The following is a 22,995-nucleotide window of genomic DNA, read 5'->3' as shown; positions in this document are numbered from 1 at the left end:
TGACGCTTCTAGGTTATGTTGCAGTTGGTCATGCAAAACAATACAGTGAGATAAAATGGAAAAAAAAATACCGGACACAACAATTGCAGCTGAAATAGACTGTTCCAGGCATGTCTTTTTCCAGTGTTCTCTGGTTTTGTGGGGGCTATTTTTGTTTGGTTTGATTTTGGTTTTTTGTTTGGTTTGTTTTGTTTTCTCCTTCTCTCTTGATTGTAATTTCACAGTTGAGTTAGAATACAGTAACTTGTAGCACTTAGCCTGGAATAAACTTGAGGCGGATCCTGCCTTGATTCTTGCTGTGGAGCCAGCGGGGCCGGGTGCTTTATGGAGACGATGCGCCCCACCCATAAGGCAAGGAACAATATGAGGTTTTGCGTGATCCCCGTAGGCGATTTTGAGGTTTGCAAAGACTGGCTTATGACTTGATGCATTTTAACCTTATTGCCTAGAAGGTCAGTTGTCGCAGAACCTGTTTGTTGGGAATATTTGCGAATTCTTGAAATTTTTGGCAAACCTTCCCAGGAGTGGCCAAAACACAAGTGTAGAACAGTGTTGCAGATTAGTCAAAGTGGAAGGGACTCTCCTTTGCTCCTCTACTCCCTTAGGTGTAGCTCAGGCTTCAGATTTGACTTGGGCTAAAGCTGCAGCTGTAGAAGTCACCTGTGGAGCCTCAGTCTGTTGGTAAAATTCTGTCATTTATGCCTGAAACATAGAAAACTGGAGTTGTGCAGTTCAGTTATAATTTTCATCATGTTTTAGTCCAGACCTCCTGCACATTAAATGTTTACACAGACATTTAGACAGGTGTTGTCTTATGTGTTTTAATTGGAAATAGTGATCCTGCAGTTATCACTGTATTATTCAGAGACTGAGAAAATTCTGCTACATGTCATGATTTGTTATTTTAGATATTTAAACTCATTGTACTTGTTTATTCAGTTTGCATTTATCTGCAGAGTGTGTCTGTTTCTTTTATGGTGTGAACATTTAGGTTCCTTTGCATATTTTCAGTTGATTGCCAAACATTTTAAAGAATGAAATCTGCTTAAGACATATGAACTTTTAGAGTATTATTGCTAGTATAAAATTTCAGTTATTATTTTAATACTATCCTTATGTGCAATATAAGTAAACCTGAATATCATCATTAAGAATTTCTTAAATAATATTTAAGCTTACATGTATAACTGATGTTTATTGTCCACTGAGGCTGACCTAATTGTAATTACTTAGTACTTGTATAAATGAGGGATAAGGGTTGCTAAAATCTTGTGGAAAAAAGAGGGAACATTTCTCTATGTTATGAAAAGGACCAAATGTAAGTATTCTCATTTTCAGAGCCAGAATTTCTCAAAAATAGTGAGTATTAGACGTAAGGATGCTACTTCGAAGAAAAGCATGAACAAACTGTGCTAGAAACTGTGCAGCCTCCAAGGAGAGAGCAAAATTATTCTCAGTTTCTTGAAGTACCAATAAAACTACCTATCTGTAAAGTATATATTTATTAACCTTGAAGGTTCCTAGCAATTAGCTTATGTAGGGCTGGAGAAATGGCTCTTGGGCTGTTGTTGCTGAGTGCATTTTAAGCAAAAAACGCAAAGATTTCTTGAAAGTCTGGGGAAAAGGAAAGTTCTAAGACATCACATTAAGAGCATGGACATATTACTGACAACAGAAGATGTCCACATGAAGGAGGTGTCGTATGATATTTCTGAATCATATCCATTTATGCCTCTCCCTCTTATAAAAGGAAGCTTTTAAAACTATTGAGAAGTTGCAATTTCTCATTTTGTTTGGGCTCCTAGCAGTGGAAGATGACTTTAGCCTCAACTGTTAGCACAGTAATGCTGGTTTGACCTTTGTAGTGTAGCAGTGTCTGAGTTGGGTTGTTTGCCAGCCTTCCGGGTAAAAATGCTTCATTCCAGTGTGTTCAGTCAGTTCATTCTTGGCTAGAAATTGCTTGCAGACAGCAGGTCACATAATAGATCGCTTCATCTTGTGTCCTGATAGCATTGGATGATCTTCTTCATTCCAGCCAAATACATATTTACATCATGATCTTCTGCTTTTAGAAGCGCATTTGGATGTTCTCTCACTTGACTAGAAGGGCTCCTGTTTACTTCTGCTGGGCCTGTGTGGAGATAGGGAGAGAGAATCTGTGTGTCTGTGCAGTTACTGCAAACTAAGTTATATGTGTCTGAGATGTTCCTCTTGGGAGGGATGCTGACCTTGTTGAGTTGAGATGCTTCTCGCACAGTTGCAATCCTCAGGGTAGGAAATGCTGACTCCAGCACCAGCATTTCTTTCTCCTGTGCTTTTCTTTAAACCTGAGCAGAAAATTGACATTAGAATTCAATTGTAATTCTTGATGCCAGAGTGAGAGGTCTTTCTTTTGATTCAGTTGACTTTTTTTTTTTTTTTTTAATTCAAATATATTTCCCCTATTGAAGGTGCTGACTGACCTTGTTGGAGAGCAGCCAGTGTTTTTCTCTTGTCATAAACTGGCTGGTCTAGTTGGTGACTGGCAGTTAAGGATCATTCAGGTGTCTGTCAAGCTATTTATTGGCTGTACTGGAGCAATGAAATTATGTCAGCTGGTGTGGTATTTTAGAGCAGCTGCTATTTGTTAGGTTGCCAACAAATGGGCTTTTGGAGTAAGATTCGTCTTGCCTGGTCACTAAAATTCAACCAAGTTAGTTGTGTGCCTTCCCTTTATAGTTGGTGGAGAGAAAATTACGTTTACAGACTCTGTTTTTTCTCACCTTGGGGTAAAAATCCACAGTCAGAGTCTTTGGAAGCAACTATCTCCATTAACTAAAATACCTGGGGACTGCTTGCAAGGTTGTGATAGGTGAGGGTAGGATATTTTTGCTCATTTTTAATCCCTGACTTTCCTGTGCATTTATTTAAATGAAAGGCTTCTTGGTCTTCATGTTCAACAGCTGATGGTCTAGACCAATTGCCTTTTATCCTGTTTGTGCTTCTCAAGAGACAAATGAGATGCTTGGAGACTTAGCTGCAGAGGTGCAGAAAGCTTCTGATCCTGGAAATGGCAGGTGAGGCTGTGGCATGAAGTGGTGACTGCCTGTAGGTATTTTTGCCTAAAAGTGTACTTATGAGTTGAGCAAGCACAAGAACTTGGCCCCTTATAATGGACTTGATTTGAGCATTAGGTACAAAAGCAGGTAGTTCTTCCTTCATGATTAGGAATTAGTATCTTGTGTTTGTCATAATTTTCTATTTAAAGGGGATTTTTCACAAGCAACTAAATGTGCTGGAAGTTGATAGAGGGTTAGCTGTCTGTTTTCTGCTTGACTTTTATTTACTTATGTCCCATTTCTCCCTTGTCTCCCTCACCAAAATACCTTTCCCTGTTTTCCTTTTTTTTTCCTCTCTTAATTACAGTATTTCTGGAGAACTTTCCTTAACCTATTTTAGTAAGTATCATAATTAACACTTAACCCTGTATTACAAACAGGGTTTTATTTTTCTTTTGTTCTTATTTTAGCTGAACATGGTTTACATCAGGTTTTTTTGCGAGTATCATGTGTCTAACCTATCTATAGAATTATACCCTAATTTTTCACTACTTCACTTAGTGAGCAGAAGTACTTTATCATCTTCTTTTGCTTATTGTTGGTAAATACCTTTATCTGCTGAAGGTTTTTTGTATGCTTATTTTATCCATTTCTTATCCTTTATTGAATGTTTCTCCAAGAGAGAAAATAAACCCTGTCAAACAAACCAAAATGGCTTTATTTCTTTTTTCTTTCCCTTTTTTTTTTGATCTGTAATAAGCATGTAGTTTAGGAGGCTTATCTATGCAGTGGTTTTTGTAAGTGTTTAATGTTTATGAAGCATAGTAAGCCCATTTCTTTTGAACTCTACAAATGAATATTAAAATAACTTGGGAAGACGCACACACTTAAGAGCTACACTGAATGATTTTGAGGAAGCAGCTTCTAAATTGAACACTTCCTTTTGCAGGCCCAGATCGCCTTTCTTCAAGGTGAAAGGAAAGGACAGGAAAATCTGAAGAAGGATCTAGTGCGAAGAATCAAAATGCTGGAATATGCGCTCAAACAGGAAAGGTATGCTGCTTTAGTGATGAGTACATGATGAAGAAATGCTGAAGACACAAACTTTGTTTTGCCCTTGTATTTGACAAAACCAGGAAATATTTTTTCTGTATCTACTCAGTTCTCAGATTGACAATTACTACTGTACTAAATAAAACCACAACTCTAAATGTCTGCATTATGATAAGAACAATAGCTAAAATAGTGTGGCTCCAAAAATATGCTAACAAAACCCATAGCTGATCAATAATGAATACTTTTCCTTGGTAAAATTCCACTGAACTGTGTAGATTATACTCGAGAATTACAGTGTATTCTCATTTTGTTCAAAGTACTAGCTTTGTTTATTAATATGTGACGACTGAAATCTTGAATAACTGTCTTCAGTCTAATAATTACTAGTTTTTAATCTTGGTAAATTTTAGTCTTTTTGGTATGATAGACTCTACAAGAATATCTTTTGGAGATTAATTGTATGATTGAAAAAATGTTTGTGTTTACCAGTTAATCAATGTCTTATTTCTTTGTTCATGGAGATTTCAGTACAAGTCCTCAATTTACCATTTTATTTGTATATATACTTCCCTGTTACTCTAACCTTTGAGGCAAGCAAGTTGTTTTTTTATCATGGTTTCAGAAATCTCTCTGTTCAACCGATTTATTTTAGGCCAAGTTTAGTTTAAATTCTTTTAGTTAGTGAAATGTCTTTTAAAATTCTTGAATAAAGAGTATATTTATGGTACTGCTGCAGAGCAATTATTGCTTACATTATTATTTTCTTATCAGGTAATTCCTGCTTCTCTTTAATAAAATAAGCCTCTGAAATAGTTTGTTTAGTGGAAATAAGATTAAAAGTATACACATATGCAAATGAGGAATAGAATATCACTGGTAGATAATTTTAAAAGGACACTAATAGTTACATCACTGTATTGCATTTACGTTTGCTCATCTTATATGGGCTGCTTTAGCACAAGGCATGTCTTTAACCATCCAGTTCATCTCTTTCTGGTAGCAACCAATTAATCTGCTAGCATAGAGATGCAGACAGGGTTCTGGCCGGCCGTAGCCCCAGGGCTCCAGTGTATTTTCTTCTCCTTTGGGGAGTTCTTGGAGGAATGCTTGGATACTCTTTTTGCCCAGGCCTTCTTATGGTACTGATCTTATATCAAATAGCCCAGAAAAATATGAAATGTATGCATAATGGAGTTTGCAGTTTATGGCTGTGGAAAGGCTTACATTTGAAGCATGATTACAAAGCTTAGTGTCATTGGTTCAGCTAAAGATACACTATTAAGTTATATGTATTCTGTGAAGATTTCTTGTATTTCAAAACTGAGGGAGCTATTCCTGATTACGTAAAAGTATCTCTGACTTCATGTTCATAACCCACAGAACTCAGCAATTTAAAATTATCAAACTATGTAAATACATTTTTGTGTATCATCAGAGAAACTTTGTAACATGAAAAAAACAAAAATCAAACTTCCATATGGATGGTGAAAATCTCCCCCAGTTGTATTCTGTAAAAGCCACTTAAATGATGGCATTTAAAAGTTAATGCAGCGGTCCCTGTCAGGATTAGGAAAAAACACTTGGTGGCTTCTTATTAGCAGTTTTTATATGTGTATCTTTTATGTTGTCTGTTTTTCTGCAATGTGTGGCGTTAGCCTTGGTTACTCAGGTCAGTAGGCTACAGTCAGCTGATCTGATCCAGTGTGACAGTTTCAGCACGGGTGTGCAGTGGTTCTGTAAGCAGATGTGATGCTTGTGACTGGTGTGTGTTGGAGACAGCTATTTATGAGTTTGTAGTTTTAAACAGCAGTTTTATTTGCCAGTTTCTGAAGAAATAGTCATGTATTTCTGTTGGAATTATCTCCCAGCAAGTGCTCTTGCTTGATATTTCAAAGAATGGCAACATACTGAGCTTGGAAACACTGCTCTCTTTCCCAGCATTTTCCTAAATCAGCTGTCATCCAGGTCAGGCAGTAGTCAGGATGCTTGCGTTTTCCGCTGGGTTCTCAGAGCTGGAAAATGAGATCCTACAAGGTAGGAGGAAGACATTCCTGTCGAGTTGGGGAAGGTTGGTGCGCTGTGAGGGGGCAGGGAATCATTCCTGTATTCCTTCATTTCTGCCCTGCCCTTGCAGCATTTCAGATCTTTCTCAGCTAGACGAAATAAGTTATGAGTAACAGAACAGAATATGAAATTGTGGACCAGAGTACTCCATGTTCACAATGCCCTCAGGAAACCGTGAAAAAGAAATGAGCAGCATTTGTTTTCTCAGGTACATGCTTTCATGAGCTGCTGTTCTCTGTAGTGGCTGCTCCACATTTCTTTTATCAACCGAACAGTTTCAAATTTTACTATAAATAAACAACTTTGGGAGTGTTGTTGTTCTCTGTTTCATGTCACATCATCTTATAGTGGGTAAGGTAGAAAATAAGTTTTACTATTGATTGTCATGCTTTTCTGGCAAATTTGGTTTAATGTTTACTCTTTGTCAGTAATTGTGAGGTTACCTTTTTGTTGTGTGTATAGCAAGCCAGGTTATTTCTGCTGAAGAGTCTTTATAGACGAAATAGCACAGAGCTTAGAAGGAGCTAGTGCATAGTTAAGTGCTAGTATTTTTCAATAGCAGTTTTGATGTAGTTTTGCCAGCATCCAGTAGATTGCAGTGTGAGGCTGTTCAGAGTTGAAGGTTACTTTTTATGACTTAATCAATACTTGCTCCACCACCAGTAAATTGCATTGGTGCCTCTGGATTTTCAGGAGCTAGATGAAATGTAGTACTGTTTCTCTCAAGTACATGTCCTATTTCAGCTAGTCTAGCTCACTTCCTGTCTTAACATATTTCAACCAAAGAACTGGACTCATGAGCCATGTCTCTAGAAACAGTTGATTTAATTTTATGTTGTTTTCTGCACTGATGTGTCTGATCAGTGTAAGGCTGGCGCCTTCTCCCCTGGGTAGAATATCTCGCCGTGCTGTTCCTGGCAGTCATTCTTGTTTATGTCTCTTGATTTGGCGGCAGCTCCCAGATCTTCTACGGATGTTTTGGCAGGCTCTCTCAGCACAGCTGGATCAGATGCTTCAGGTCTGGCGACAGATATTTCCAAGAAATAGTGGCTTTCTTTGACTGGAATCAAACTTGTTTCTGTGTGAAGTATTCAGAAAAGTTTCACTGCACTCAGTCTTAAGAAATTTGGATGAAGGCTTTTAGCATTTTCCTAAGCAATTCTTGCCACGTTGAATGTCTCCAAGCACTGAATAGAAGACACATAGTTGAAGGAAAATACTGATGATCAAAAGAGGAGAATTGTGTAATGAAGGGCAAAAGCCAAAGCAGTGGTAATATTCATACTTATCTGAGTAAGGCGTCTACCCAGGAACATAGTTTCACAGTGCTAAAATAGCTTTCTTCCAAATAACTGGAAGGCTAGTTTTCAGATAGAAAACACCTTCTATAAAGTTGTGTCCTTCAGGTAGTTATTTTCAAGTCATTTTTCTGTCTCTGCATACTGTTAATAATTCATATGTAATTTTCAGAAATGGAAGGTAAATCATTCAAGTTGAACAAGTTTCAGATAACAAATCTTTGAGATGTTTCTTTTTGTCCCCTGCCACCAAACCACTGTCCTTTGTATACTTTTATACTTTTTTACACAAAAAATACTTTATCTCTTTTTTGTGCTGGTAGTATCACCCTACTGGGATGTGTGAGCTACAGTTCCATGTGAACTGCAGGTGGCCATTTTAAAGCTGTTTAAAGTGGACCATGTGATTTCTGAAAAAGTGAAAAAATGAAGCATTACAGGTGGGCAGGAGATATTCTGTCATTGTAAAAATAAATTAAATTAAAATGTGTTAATGGAATAAGTGATATTTAGAATTTGTGTAGAAAAGAATTAAAGGTTATTTTGTGAAAAGTTTCATAGCCTTAGATTGCAATATGTGTGTGTAACTGAAGGGTCAGGATTCCCTTCTTGTCCTGGAGTCTGAATCATGGTGTTCAGCCCTTTTCTTAGTGCACTTTAGAAAGAAGATTGTTTGTCTTTCATACCTGTGACATTTTCAGCTGTATTATAAAAAAGTGTCTAGTAATAAATCTCATACTGCCTGAAGAAGTGTAGAAAATATTTCCTAGATGGCCTATTAGCAGTCTGTATTGATTTTATGGGAGTTTTTTGTAATATTTTCCTGAAATTTAGAAGCTGACCACAACCAAAGATGAGTTCACTGTGTCACACACTTCGGCATGATACTCATGTTTCTGTTTCAAGTCTAACTCTGTCCTGCTGAGAGACCTGAATTTATACCAATTGAATTTAATTCAGATTTGATTATAGAATTGGGGTTTTTTTGTCATTTTGTGCAGTCAGAGCTCTATAACTTTTTTTTAACTTTGTCAGCAATATTGAAAATAAGGATTACTTTTTGGGGATTTTCATCTCTTCAATTGCCTCGTTTTTAGAACGTGGTTCTTCTGCCTTTTCTGTAGTGCTACTGATCTCTGCCTGCAATATACAAAGTTAGGTCCTCTAAAAGATGAAATCTTAGTCCAGCTTGGCCCTAAAATAAATTTAAAGGGCCAGTAGTGTACAAGACCATATAATCTACATTATCCTCTTGAAGTAAAGAATAACAACAAAAGCTTTAAAAGCTCTTCCATTATAAGATGGAACCAGTTACAAAATCCTGCTACTAACAGTTTAAAGTGGATTTAGAATGAATAATCTCATTTTGCTGAAATGATTTTATAATGCTTTTGATGAGTGGGGAAAACTTCAGTAAGAAGAAAGAAGACTATTACTGTTGATTTAAGAGGGAAGTAACTTAAAAAATAAGCAAACATGGATTTAGGAGATTGAAATAAATATACTGAGATGTTTAAAAAACTGCAGTCTGAATCTTTGAAAGATGGATTTTGAAGAACGTGAGATCTGAGGCACAGGAAAGGTACAAAGAATGATCCTTTCAGTGAACCTAGCAAACATTTTACTTAGACTGGAAATTATTAACAAAACTTGATAAGAAAATTAGTTAGCGTAGTGGAACTTTATATAAAATCCACGAAATAAAAGCAAATATCGACTGCTGCAAGACTAACTTCTCCCTGAAATTATTTGAAGGACTGAAGTAGAACACATCTTTCAGTAATCCAGATTAGAGCAGAGTAGTAATATTTGTTCACTTCTGATAAATCAAATCAAAATAGATTACACATTAGGGTCACTTGAATTCATGACTGCATAAAAAATTGTAGTGTTTAAAGTTGGTGGGGTAGGTTGGTGACAGAGTAGAGGATTTCTTAGTTCTTGATTAATTATTGCTTTTCATTAGTGACGGTGGGGGAGAAGTATACATAGCATCAATACTTAACAATAACGAAATGCAGTTGTTTTACCAGGGTAACATGTAAGAAACGGATAGTTGGAAAAGAAAAGATAAATATTTTGATTGAGCATTCAGCTTTGATTTTGTTCTACTTTTGGTTATTCTTTTCTGTACCGACTAAAATGTGTAACTTTCATCTATTCCTGTTAATATATTTCAGGTACATCCTTTCTCCTTTCCTTGTTGATTGCTGCTCAGCTGAGCTAGAGCTTAGTGCTCTGGCTCTTGAGAGTTAGTTCCTTCATCTGTCAATGCTGCTATGCCTAAGAGGCACTTCTTCACTCTTCACTTACCCCTCTCAATCAGAATTAAATGTTTATTATAATTAAAACGCAGCTGGATTAGTAGGAAGCTAGTACTGTTGATATTGAAGTGTAAGAGCTACCAAGCATTCTTCAGCACTATTTTGTTAGAAGTAATGGGTTTTCTTGATGAAATAGGAAAAAGCAAAAGAAAACAGTAGTATAATGAAGATGTTGAAGAAGCAATCAGGAGGTGTAGGTAACTTGAAAACATTTTTTGCAGCCATTCTTGATACAGTCATGCAAGCTTAGTAAGACTTGCCTTATAAAATTACGAAGTGTCAAACCCATTAACTTTTTAAAAAACAAATTTAAAGTGGAAGAGCTCCCTTGTGACTAGTGGAGCTAATGAAGCTCATTTTCTTGTTGGTGCATGTGAGAGGTTTATTTATTTTGTCTTTTTCAGCCTGTTTCTTGCTGCCCTGCACTCCGCTTTGTACGTTTGCGTTTGAACTGCTTGTATGTGTGTGCTGTTCGATTGTCCCACTACTCCCAGGCTGCACATGCAGCATTTCCTGACTTGTTCTCAGCCTTTTGTTCAGGGTAGGAACTAATACCAGTGCCACTCTTCTACCCAGTTGTGAATGTATAAAACTTGTAATTTTGTACTTACGAAGTTCTAGTGAGTATGAGAGAAGGAGGGAGCAGATTGCAAAACTAGTAAAGGCTCACTTTGATTCACTTTCTCTGTTGCAGTGTTATAAGACTTCTGTAATGAATCTTGAATAACTTACATGTGCATGTGTAATACTGTACTACTGTGGTTTTATTATGTGTATTTAGAAGTCTGTACATACTGAGTCTTTAGGATGAAGCTTTTTAAATTAAAAAGCATTTCCGTTTTTTTTTTTTGTAGTTACTCTTGTTGTCATTGTATGGCATGCTTTGTGGGGCTTCTTACATTAGATTTTCTGAAGGCTAAATGTTTTTGGAAGAAAGTCTCCATTTTTGCACTTGGTCAAGTGGCAGACCTAGCAGCTTTGAGAGAAACTGGTGTGGGTGAGCTGTCATTGCAAAGTCTTGTTCAGAATATTTCTAACTGAGGGCCTGCTGCTGTTGGAGAGCACAGCATTTCAAAGAATAAAACTGGAGTTTTCTTAATGGAGTGACAATATGAGATATGAAGTAGATGGCACTGAACTGACATGGGTAGTAAAAATGTTTCATAGCAATGGCTAAAAAGGAAAGACTGGGGGTTGGGAAGGGAAGCAGAAGAGTTGCTCGTGTCCCCAGGGAAGGAACCTTTTCTGTAGCAAGAACATTTTGTAAAATCTGCAGTCAACTGCTCTGTTTCCTCAGTATTCACTGTGCAATTACATGTAACCCTTGAAAAAAAAAATTTAATAAAATTACGTATCTGAAGTCCTGGTAAAATGATTTGGTTTGCTTTGTTCCTAGCCTAGAAGAAAGGAATGGCTTTTCAAGTGAAAACAGGTGACATTTATGTATTTAGAGATACCCTTTAAATGTACTAATAGGTTTTTTTTCTTCTTCTTTTTTTTTTCCCCCTTTTTTTTTCTTTTTCTTTTCCTTTTTTTTTTTTTTTTTTTTTTTTTGTTTTGTTTGTTTGTTTGTTGGTTTGGTTTGGTTTCCTTTCAGGGCTAAATACCACAAATTAAAATATGGCACAGAACTGAATCAGGGAGATATGAAGCCACCGAACTATGATTCTGGTAAGAATTTATTGAGAATGAGTTTATTACTGGCATAAAAGTTTAGCTGTGTTATGTGCAAATGCTGAATTGATAGTATTGATAAAATAAGTCTTAATGGAGCAATGAGAATACAGATAATTAATAAATCCTATATTTTTCTCTTGTACAATTAAAAATATATGCTAGTGCTCTAAAAGGGTCTATTAATAAATCAAGTTAGTTTAGATTTTAAAAAATCCAAACCCAAATGAGCAGACTGCTCTTGGAGAGAGTAGTTTTTCTGTCCCTTAGTAATGTGTATGGATATTTTAGAACAGAATGATACTAGATTCATAGCAATAGAATCCTTTTATCTCTGTATAATTCTTCTGAATGAAATATATATAGTTAATAATTTTTTGTTCAATTACCTCAATGGTATTCCAGGAAAAGAAATAATTAAAGTGCATATTGGACATAAGAGAGAGTTTTTGAATGGGAGATTTCTCAGCAGAATTCAAATGATCATTGGAGATGCATTTAGCTAATTTTGGTTTTTTGCCTTGGTCTCTAGAAGGCTGATTAGTTTTCATCTCTTACTTCACACAAATAGACTTAAGCACTGAACTGGAGAAATTAAGAATTTAAATTACTTCCTTTTATCCCTCTTATCTCCCTACCCTTTCCTCAGGAAAGGAAAAAAAAAAAAAAAAAGAAGAGGTACGGAGATCTGGCTATAGGTCAAGCCATTGAAAAAATAGGTGATGTTTGTTGTGTCTCAGTCTCCTGATACTCCTACTACAGTGACATTGGAACCACCTGTATGTAAAGGAAGAGCATAGAAAGTCTGCAGATCTCACCTCTGTCACTTGGTTTGTGGAGGGGATGGTCTAGTTGACGGTCATGGTGATTTCTTACCTCATTGGGTTTAAAAGGTCATTAAAAAACCCCCAAACAAACAGAAAATCCGACTCCACACCAACTAACAAAGCTTTACACCAGGCCTTTCTTGTCCAAGTTCTTAATGAATTTTTGAGAAATTTTATTTTGTGTGATTATCAATGTTATTTCCATAACTGAAGAAATATTTAATTTTTAAAATTAAAATTTAATTTATTTAATTCTACTAAGTGGAAGACCTCAGTCTGTATCTGGACCATTAGAAAACTTTGTCCTGATCATACCACAATCCTAGACAACCGTGGGGTTTTTTTGTAATTTCTCAGGATGCAGCTACAGCATGTTGCTCCAGTTTCCAGCTGAGGAATGTAGTGGGATGCCTGGCTTGCCCAGCAGAGCTCTAGCCTGTGCATTAATTCTGCAAAGTCAACATTGTGGAAATACTTTAGTTCAAATTCCATTATTCTAATTTATCCCATTGTATTCTATATATAGCTATCAGAAATGTGTATTTTTGTTCTATATCAAGTCTGGACTGATGACTTAAAATAGAAACTTTGTTCTAATGCTCTTTTAAAGTTGTCTTTGACAAATACTGAAGTTGTGTGTCCATATATTCCCCTTGCCCTATCCCTGTTTTTCCTGCCCAGTCGTGAAAAAAAGTGGAAATATTTGGTAGTAGTTCTTCCGTATGGGTCCTTGTTGTTTGTTTTCTTTCCAATCTCTTGGTGAGTCTGTAACACAATTTTAGAAGAAAGATTTCAGTCTCCTGCTAAAGGGATACTTAAAAATTATTTATACTATTTATTTATTTATTTATACTGTTTATACTGTATCTTCTGCTATAATTTGCTTATAATGCAAATCTCTTCATTCTTATCTGTAAACCACTGCTACTGCTAGCAGTCATCATTTTTGAGCAGACTAAGCACAAGAGAACTCTTGCCTGTGGGTATACTTAACAGTGCCTTCAGAAGAAGGGTTTTTGCTTTCAAAAGGAATTTTCAGGCAGATTTACCTCAGTCATGTTTTAATAATTATAGACTGAGCTTTGGTAGCTGTGCATTGGATCCAGCTGTGTCCAGTTGTCATTAGAAAATGATTGTGCGTTTATTTCCTGTGGTTGCTATTAAATAGGCTTGTGAATTTGAGATGCCTAAAATTCATATGTCTTTCCTTGCATGTGACTTCTCATTAGTCTTTGATAGCTTCTTTGGATAGGTGGTGGGGGGTTTTTGTATAGTATTAATTCAGTTGTTTAAAGGTAAATTACTTCCTGACGAGAATAATAGCTTTCCCACGTCACATATCAAGTTACTCATAGGATTATACCACAGGTTTTTCTGGTTCTTAAGTTTTGTTTACACAGGAAGTTTCTTCATCCTTCAGTGTTTGAACCACAAGATTTTCAAGTTTTGTAGAGGCTTTCATAGATAATAAACGAAGATCTTTTCTTTTGGGAAGCACATGCATATGCATCTCTTTGAGGAGAGGGAAAAAACCCCACCATCATGTGCTGTGGAAGTATATATGGAATAAACATGTAGCTGTTGGTTGCCAGCATTCTCATAGTTTTCTTAAGAGAACAGCCACATGTTGGTTTGTTTGTTTGTTTGTTTGTTTTTTGTAGATTTTCCTGGAGTAGTAAAATTTGGATACAAAATTATGGTTAGGGGAAATGTGATGAAAATTTTTCTACAACTTTTGAGGTTAAAAAATAAACAAATGACTCTATTGTTTGTTTATTTCTACAAAACTAATACAAATAAGGATAAAGTTGATGTAAGTAGATCTGTTGATTTATGTCGAACTATCAAATATTAAGGAAATTGGGAAGCTATGAGTTGATATCATGCCACAGTTGCATTTGATATTGTTAGTAGTTAAAGATATTTGTATTCAAACTTATTGTGAGCAGCAATTATATTGGAAGTCTAAGCAAAAATTGGACTGCAGACTGTCTGTCATTATGTGCCCCTAAAGGAGGTAGGAACATGCCCTCCTGGAGTAGGACTGTTTAGGAATTAGGACTAGTGGAACTCGCTCTCATAGTGTAGGGTGTACCTGGAAATCTTTATGTGTATCTAGTACTACAGTTATGTGCTATGTGCATTTTTTTTCTCCCTTCATTATTGGCATTTTGAATTTTGTTATGAAACCTTTCCAAATCATTTTAAGGCAGATCACATTTGTCTTTTCAAGTGGATGGGCATCTTTTATGCAAATAGGTAAAGGGAAGAAATGTAATAAGATAATATTTTACAGATGAAGGGAATGAGACAGAGATTCAGCCACAACAGAACAGTCAGCTAATATGGAAACAAGGACGACAGCTGCTAAGACAGTAAGTGTTGAAAAAAGGACTCAAATACCAAATGCAAAGCAAGAGTCTGCTAATGAAATCTGATGGTGGTAGTATTTGGATTTTTTTTTTCAGTTGTATTTTACTGAAAGAAAAGTTAGTGTGTGTGATGAAGTTCATTGAGCTTTTGCACTACTTTTCCTTGGGTTTTGAAAAATTTTAGTTCATAACTTCAGATGAGAAGCCTTGTCAAGTCAAAAAACTCCTGATCTCACTTACTTGTCTTTCACTGAGTATAATCAAACAATCTGCATGGGAGAACAGTGGGTCATAACACTTTGCAATTAAAAAACAAAAGACACAAGTAGTTCTGCTAAGAGCTGTGTAAAATAAAAACAGCTAGGATTGGAGAAGGGAAACTTATTTTGGCTTGCTTAAGTTGCAGAAAAGACTAACATCCAGAAGGTTGGACTAGATGTTTTCTAATTCTCTGCTCATCTCAATGAAACAAATGTTTTTAATCTAAATTAATTTTTGAATTGTGACCATAATAACTAAATTAATTGCCAAGATATTTGGTGTGTTACAGAGGATTGAGAGGGGACTGAGACAGTAAGGACGATCTGGAACTTTATATTAAAAGACCTTTTTCCAAGGAACTGTACAAAAGTTAATTTTGTTTGATGGCTTGTACAGGCTTCTCTTTTGCAAGAGCTCAAATCTTTGCATGCATGTTGAATAAATGTAAATAAAGTCATCTTGACTTGGATCAGTGATTTTGAAGACAAGTCATTCCTTCTCAGTGCAGTTCATAAAAGAGTGACACTGCTGAATACAGAGTGCATATTACTGACAGCCTCTGTTTTGCATAGGTGACTTGTTTGATTTTTCTATAGCCAACAACCAGTATTTCTCTCCTAATGTGGTTATGTGAATGATATTGTTAAATAATTGGAGGAGAATTTCTTGCAGGAAAGGTACATGTCCCTGATTCGTAACAGCTGTGACTGTAAAATAGCATTTCCTTTCTTTAGAGTTGTCTAGAATATTGACAGTTTAATCAGTTACTGCATGTTCTGTAGGGAAGGACACAAACCAATTCTTACTTTCTCTTTTTTAAATTGTTATTTCCCTCTTATTTCTCTCAAGGGCAACATGGCATATTGATGAAAGAGCCAACTTTAAACATATAGAGCCAATTTAGACTGTGAGGTTTTCATACAAGGATTTTTGCTGTTCAGTCTTTGTGGAAGACAAATTAATATTGCAGATCCATTGCAGAATAAAGGAAAGGCAAGACAAAGATTTTATCAAGCCTAGTCCGTCTTAAATAATAACTCTTAATAATAGCCACAGCTATAGAATTTGGTTTTTATTCCCTCTCTTCTAGGCTTCTATAATGTTTACATAAGGAATATATCTGGTACTTCTTATATCTAGTTTCCATGTGTCAAAGAATAAAATGACCATGGTTATGCATGCAACTGTGGTGATTTTTATAAAGCAGTTGTAAATATTTTAATTGAAAGTGCTTTTCCATCCATTTTAGTAAATGAATGAATAACGTATTGTATAACCTCTGACTGCTAGGCTCTCTGATTTTTTTTTTTCTCAGTGACTGTAGAGGCTGGTACTGCAAGAGGCGATCCCTCTGCAGCTGGTACAGGATGATTTACAAGCATGTTTCACTAGCTCAGCACCGTAGTTTGCTAAGCGAAGGGATTGAGAATGAGTTTAGGGAGAAGTTTCCATTTAATATTTTGTGGAAGTGATATAAGCAAAGAACATTAGCATGAGTTCTCTTCCTTCAGGTATCTGCAAGAAGTGGGCTACACCGACACGATATTGGATGTGAAATCAAAACGAGTGCGAGCTTTGTTGGGCCTCTCAAGTGATGCTTCAGAGAAGGAAAACAGAAATCAAGAGCCAATGGTAAATGGCACAGAGGGCCAGATTAAAGAGAACGCAATGATTGGGTAAGCATCAAGCTGACTGTTATCTTTCTGCATAAATGCACTTAGTGGTGTTGAACAAAGTTTTTGTTTACTGAGAAGATTTCAGGATTCTTTCCTAGTTCGAGATTAGAGCAATTCTGACTAATTTTATTATATTAAGCAATAAGTATGGAAGTTATTCTCTAGATTCACATCTTAAAAGCACCGTAATTTATTTTTCAGTTGGATGGCAGCACTGAGTCAAATCGAGCCTCTTTTGAGACATAATTGCTAAGTGTTTACAAGTCAGCGTTGTTTCAAGTTAATGGTTTGTTTATATTGCTGGATACTTTACTGTGTAGGTTACAGGCTTTGCTCTTCTGATCTGCACTATGACATGATAATCTATATAAGAGAAGGATTTTTTTGGCTAAATCTGAAAAACAAAGTTATTCATTACATTCTGAGTCCTGTAAGGTTTTGATTTTCTACTAATGAATAGACACATGTAAATGTGACTGAAATATAAGGTATTAATTTTTGCGTTTTAGTATTTTTAATACTATGGAAAGTCAGTCAAAGACAGTAAAAGCTTGTTCTTACTTTTTCTCTTAAGTAATGTTGAAACTTAAGAGGCTTTTTTCCATTTTCTTCTCTTTTCCATGCAAAGTTAAAAAAGAAAAAAAAAGTAAGTTAAACTTAGCTATAAAGGCTTCAGGAAAACAATCTGTTTGTTTTTGTTTAAGATATTGCAAAACTGGAAAAATAATGAAAATTATGCAGAATTGTAGGAACAATAGATGAGGTAGCTGTTTTCAGTAGTAGCACAGCTTCCCTCAGAAATTTTCACTCTTTTCTCCTTTTCTATACTCATGGGGCAAAGTTCAAGACCTTTATTTTCTAAGGTCTAATACTTTGTATGATACATCCCGTTTTCTAAAAACCATTTGTAAGATATTCATTTGTACCATCCTGATAGCTGCAGCAACTTCATGCCAACAAGTTACATAAGGGCAGAAGTTCATTGTTATGTAATTAAATGTAATGCTGTGAGATAGAAAATTTGAATGTGTGAGAAAACCTGCAAGCTGCTAAAATATATTATGTTGCTACATAGTTGACATGTCATTTATGTACAGCAGCTTTGTTTTGAAGAACAAGGAATGCTTGGTAGCTTGCAGTAACGGTTTTGGTTTGATTTCTGGTGAAGTGTGTAAATGAAGCTTCTCCTCTTACACTTCAAAATTTATTTATGTGTATTTACCCAGTTTTGAAGAAGGTGGATATATGTATAAGGTAGTTACTTGATGGATGAAGTGCTGGGACAGTGGTTTTGATACAGCAGTTCTGGATACATTTGCATTTCTTTCCCATCTGCTTGGTTTTGGGATAGATCTGACATTAGGTTTAACACGCTGTAGGTTTGCCCCGTGGCTGAGGACATTCGTTGGTGGAGAAAAATGAGTTCCCTTCCATTGTGGCTGTGCAAGCTTGTCAGCTGCAAGGCTGGTGACTTTGAAAAACTGTTCTTATCTTGCTCATGATGCATGAGATGGCAGACTGCATTATAGAGCTTAGGGAAGTGTTTTGATAACCTAATGAATAAGAAGGGACTCCAGGGCTTTTACAGGGGAAAAATTTTCCAGGGTTCTTGGTGAACATGGTCATGTCAGTCTTCATGGGTGATTTTGAATTTCTGATGTCCACTGAGATCTCCCTCACTGGAAGGAAAAAGTCAGGATTTTACTAGAATTCCATGATCAATCTAAGTACAGGACTACCTCTCAATGCTGTGATTCTTCTGGGTGCACTTTCAGACCACCTCTTTCAATTTTTCTTTCAGGAAGCATTTTGTGGCTTGCTTCCTGGCAGAGACTGCCTGTTCTTTAACAGCTATTTCATCTTGTACTACCTCACTGTTTCTGTGACATGTGGCACTGTTCACCTCCTTCCAAATGCATCATTACTTGCCTCTGAGATTTCAAAGTGCAGCTTTGTGGTGGATGCAAAATCAGAAATAAGCTCATATTTAGCTGTTGTCTGCCTCATGTAACGCCAGCATTACTTCAGGTTATCTAGAACGGCTTCTCTTTGAGAAGTATAGCATTGAATAGATGACTAAGATCTAAGGCACGTGGATGTTGCTCCTGAACTCAACTCAAATTTTTAGAGAGTGTTTGAAAACCTAATTCAACGCTTTCCTACCTGGTTGGCAGAACTAGGAAAAATTTAGGTAACTTAGCTAAATTCTGGCTTACAGTTGAAGAAGGTGCATCCTTTGAAGCAATGTCACCAGTGCTAGGCTGCTTACTGCGAGGGCAGAAGGACTGGCAGTTCCTTAAGCAGCCTCTTGTTATTCCTTGTGTGCATGTAAAGTGAAAAGCGCATTTGGGCTACAGCAAGCTTTTACAGTTGGAAGGAGTGCCGTGAACAAGTGTCTGCAGTTTGGTAGTGGTAGAACAGGAAAGTTATGGTGAGAAATTGGAAGAAAAGAAACTGAACAAAACCTTAGTGCAATTCCAGGAAGTTTAAGGACACATGTGAGTGTTTGCCAGGACCATGAGACATTGGGACAGTTGCAAACTAAAATGCAGACTGAAGACTTTCTGTGACTGTATCGGTACAGTGAAACTCTCTTCTACAGAGAAAACTTTGCTATCACCAGAGAAGCCTGTGAACTGCTCAAGCCAATGCAGTTTGGCAGATTTTCTGATTCAAAGCATTTAATGAACATTGATATCAAATATCTGCTAGCAAGTCTGAGGACACTGGTCAGCCTGAAGATGTTTTAGGTATATTTGAAGAGCAGAGCATTGGGCAAAAAGTAATGCATGAAAATGAATGAAGTCTAACAAGGAATACACCTCTGTGGAAGTGAGAAAAGACAGCTCACAGTGTGTTTGATACGTTTGATCTTGGAAGAACTGCTGAATCTGTGCATTTTAAGCCTGAGTTTTAGGAAACTGTTGAGATGGAATGAAAAATGCGAGAAGCGGAGTGCAGGACTGGAGTAAAGAGAAATCTTGTGGATGAGAAACGATGAAGACAAATCAATAGGAGTTTGGAAAGAATGTGGGTGAATGCGATGAAGATAATGTACAATAGAGGGGAGAACGGTGCAGTGAAAAACAGAAGGAATATGTATTTAATGATGCATTTCCAGAATAGGAAAATGGAAGGCACACTAGCTTTTCATTCCCTTAAAGATTTCTTCATATAGCAGTGTAAATTGCAGAAAGAACAGATTGGCTCAACTGCCTTCTGTACAACTGAACATTCATGTGATAAATTCTAAAGAAACGAAAGAGATGGTATTTGATGCTTTTATGCTGCCATATGGTTATCTCTTTGAGAGGAGAGAGGGAGTAATGGAAATAGGAAACAAAACTTCCTTTATGTTTTCATTAGTTTTTTGGTAGTCAACCAATACTTTCTTAGTGAAATGAAAGAGGTAGAGAACAAAATAAATTAGTATTGCAAAAATTTCCAGGGAAAGAATGGAAGAGCTGATCTACTTGTCAACACGGTCTGATTTTAGCACAGTTTTTGTGTAAGTGTATTAATCTGTGCATAGTGCTTGTTGCTGCTACTCGGCCTCCCTCAGAAATATCTCTGTGACTTGCTCTGACTGTACTTCTAAGCACAGTGGAAACCCACGCTTTTCTTATTTTTAATTTTTTTTTAATGCCTTTGATTGTTTTAAAGATAATTCCTGGCATTTTTCCTCTGACCTCAGGGATGTGTGAAGTACTTCACGGTGGGTAGGGAGGATGTTTTTCCTCTATTCAGCTTACTACAGCTTTTATGGATTTTTGAGTTGTTTGTTACACCAGAACTTGCCTATTACCTGAGTTACATCTTGTTGTCTGTCCTTTATACCTATTTCTACAGCTGAGGTTTGGACACTCAATGCTGGGGATACCAACTTTAAGTTGAGCCTTTTCATGGGAAAGGCTGGTGAGAACGTTTGGAGTGTTCATTGTGAAGTTGATGCTGTTTGCTTTGGTGTGTAGAAGCATATGATGGTTAATGTAGTGCAAATACTTTATACAATAATATTTATTTGCAGCAGAGAATATGTAACTTGAATTCTGCTATGCTCTAGTTATTTTAGAAAATTGCTGTCTGGTCCCTCGTACCTCTCAGCTTAGTTTTGTATATCCTAAATGATTGCAGTTACATCAGAGAAGTTCCCCTTCCTTTGGTACAGTGATGAACAAACTACTGTTGTTTTAAACCAAATCAGTTTCTCTTCATCCCTAGGTGAAGTAGCCTCAGATTTTGTGTTATTAGCTGCTACATGTGTGGCCAGACTTGTATTCTTACATTGCCTATTTATTTGCTGATGTACAGATCCTCTTGAAAACTTTAGCACTCAAGAAAGACATCATGTGGATTTTGAATGCACCCTGCAAGATTTTGAATCCATAAATGAAATGTTAATATGATAACGTGAGCTAGATATAGTCCTGTTTTCACTTATTTCATGGAATTTAAAAGGGAATCAGTTTTCAGTTTCTTCAATCAGCTCACTTGCATTACAAAAGATAAGTACCACTTGGCATGACTGGACTCAAAAACAGATACTAAAATAATAACCTCGTAATAATGGTTTAAATTCCTAACACTTGCAGTGAGAGGAATGGGTGCTTTCCCCCAACAAACTGAAACAGAAATGAAAGCTGCCTGCAAATGTCTTGTAACTTGTAGCCTTGAAAACATGAAAGTATAAAGTATCTCTAGTTCACTTATTACCTCATTTTCAGTAGCTTTATCTTACTGAGTGAAACCTAAACAGTCAAATTTGTTTACCTTCTTGAAGGTGTGTGTTTGACTACAATTTGGTATGAGTGGAAGCAAATATAATAAAGGAATAGAACTGGAAAGGAATGAGGATATACCAGATGTGTATACATATGCATATATATGAATGTCTATATATAAAAACAGTATAGACTAGTTCTTGCTAAGGGTTTGATCATTAGAACTATAAATAGCCAATAGAAGCTTTTTAAAGAAAAATGGTCCTGAGTGATGTATCAGTCTCTCTCTGAAACTGATCTGCTGCCTTTTCTTTTCCTATTGAACTGCAAAGCGCTTCCACTGCCTATACTTTATATAAAAGGCATCAAACCCTCAGCATTTGAGAGCAAATCCAGAGACCTTTTCAAAGATTAAACATTTTGAAAACTTTAACTTTCTGATATACAGCAAATCGTTCCAACCAACACATCAGTGAATGAACATCTTTGTATACCAGAAGACCTTAATAACTCTTTTGCATCCCTAAATCCTATTAACACTGGCCCAGGTAATGAAAATGCTGCATACTGGCTGATGAATGTTGTTTGTTGACTAGCTTATAAAATGGTTTATTTGGGAAAATATCTCTGAATTTTCAAACCTCAGGTAGTACCTGTCATGAAAAAGATTTCTAAAATAGTATGCAAGTATATGTTGCATTTCAAAAAGGAAAAAACACCAGTAAAGGGAATAAAGCAAATAGATTTTTGATTTTTTTTTCTTTTCACCTTTTTCTTGTTTCTCCATGCCTTCATCTGCAGTGACCTAACAGGCATTTCAAAGGTACCTGATTTAGGCCAGATCTGGACACTTTCAACAGATGCACTAAAGCAGAAAAAAAAAAGTAGATAAATTGGGGTTTTATTGTGAAAAAATAAGTCCAAATGGACCACACTTTTAATTGGCCCAGTTCTATGGCTTAAGAGTTTAAGAGATGCTTCTTGGAAATGTCACATAAGACTCGCAGTACAGAAAGAATGGGGAGAAAGAGATGGAAGTGGTGCAGTTGGAGAGAGAAGCAAAGGGATGGGAGGTGAATAGAGAAATAACTTATAAAAGTACCTCAAATATTAAGATTATTTTTATTCTTTATAAAACTTACTTGTTTGATATATTATAGTTATCTGACTAGATTTGGCAAGAGAAATGGCCCTTGCTTTTTAAATGTCATTCCTTTGCGATTCCAATTTATATCCAAACCATTTTGTAAGTGCTGCTTCCCAGTTGTAATATATATTGCACTAGTTCTTGCATTGTGTGGTGTGAATTCATAGATTTCAAAGGTTGTGACAGACTGTTTAACCTGGCCTGTGTTCATTTTGTGTAAATTTTGATGATTGTAAGTGTTCTGTAGTTTTATAATCTATTTTGATATTTTCTGTGCTGCCTTATGAAAGATTTTACACAGTGTTGAACATCTAATGAGCTGTTTTTAAAGACAGTCTTCATTGAATTTGCATGCATTTATTTAATAAGTACAGTTTGATAGAATTTAACTAGCCACATTGAAAAGGCTGTTTTAAAATGTGATAACTAAATTCTGTGGGGAGTTAATAAAACGAATGACGACTATGCAGTAGCTATTTTTATAGTAGTAGGAAACTGAACCAAAGAAAATGGCTCAAGAAAGAGTATGAACAGCTT

General features: G+C 36.2%; 1 protein-coding gene across 4 annotated transcripts in view; it reads left to right on the top strand.

The window, feature by feature from the left end:
• STRN (striatin) overlaps positions 1-22,995 on the top strand; it is a 68,951-nt gene that overhangs the window by 9,052 nt on the left and 36,904 nt on the right. For all 4 annotated transcript variants that reach the window (XM_039568408.1, XM_039568407.1, XM_039568406.1 and 1 more), the window contains exons 2-5: positions 3,988-4,091; positions 11,378-11,451; positions 14,578-14,656; positions 16,426-16,590. In XM_039568408.1, the coding sequence (XP_039424342.1) occupies positions 3,988-4,091; positions 11,378-11,451; positions 14,578-14,656; positions 16,426-16,590 (422 nt within the window). The remainder of the gene's footprint in view (positions 1-3,987; positions 4,092-11,377; positions 11,452-14,577; positions 14,657-16,425; positions 16,591-22,995) is intronic.

The sequence above is a fragment of the Corvus cornix genome, chromosome 3 (assembly GCF_000738735.6).
Source record: "Corvus cornix cornix isolate S_Up_H32 chromosome 3, ASM73873v5, whole genome shotgun sequence".
Taxonomy (NCBI): Eukaryota; Metazoa; Chordata; class Aves; order Passeriformes; family Corvidae; genus Corvus; species Corvus cornix.
This window is presented reverse-complemented; position numbering and strand designations above follow the sequence as displayed.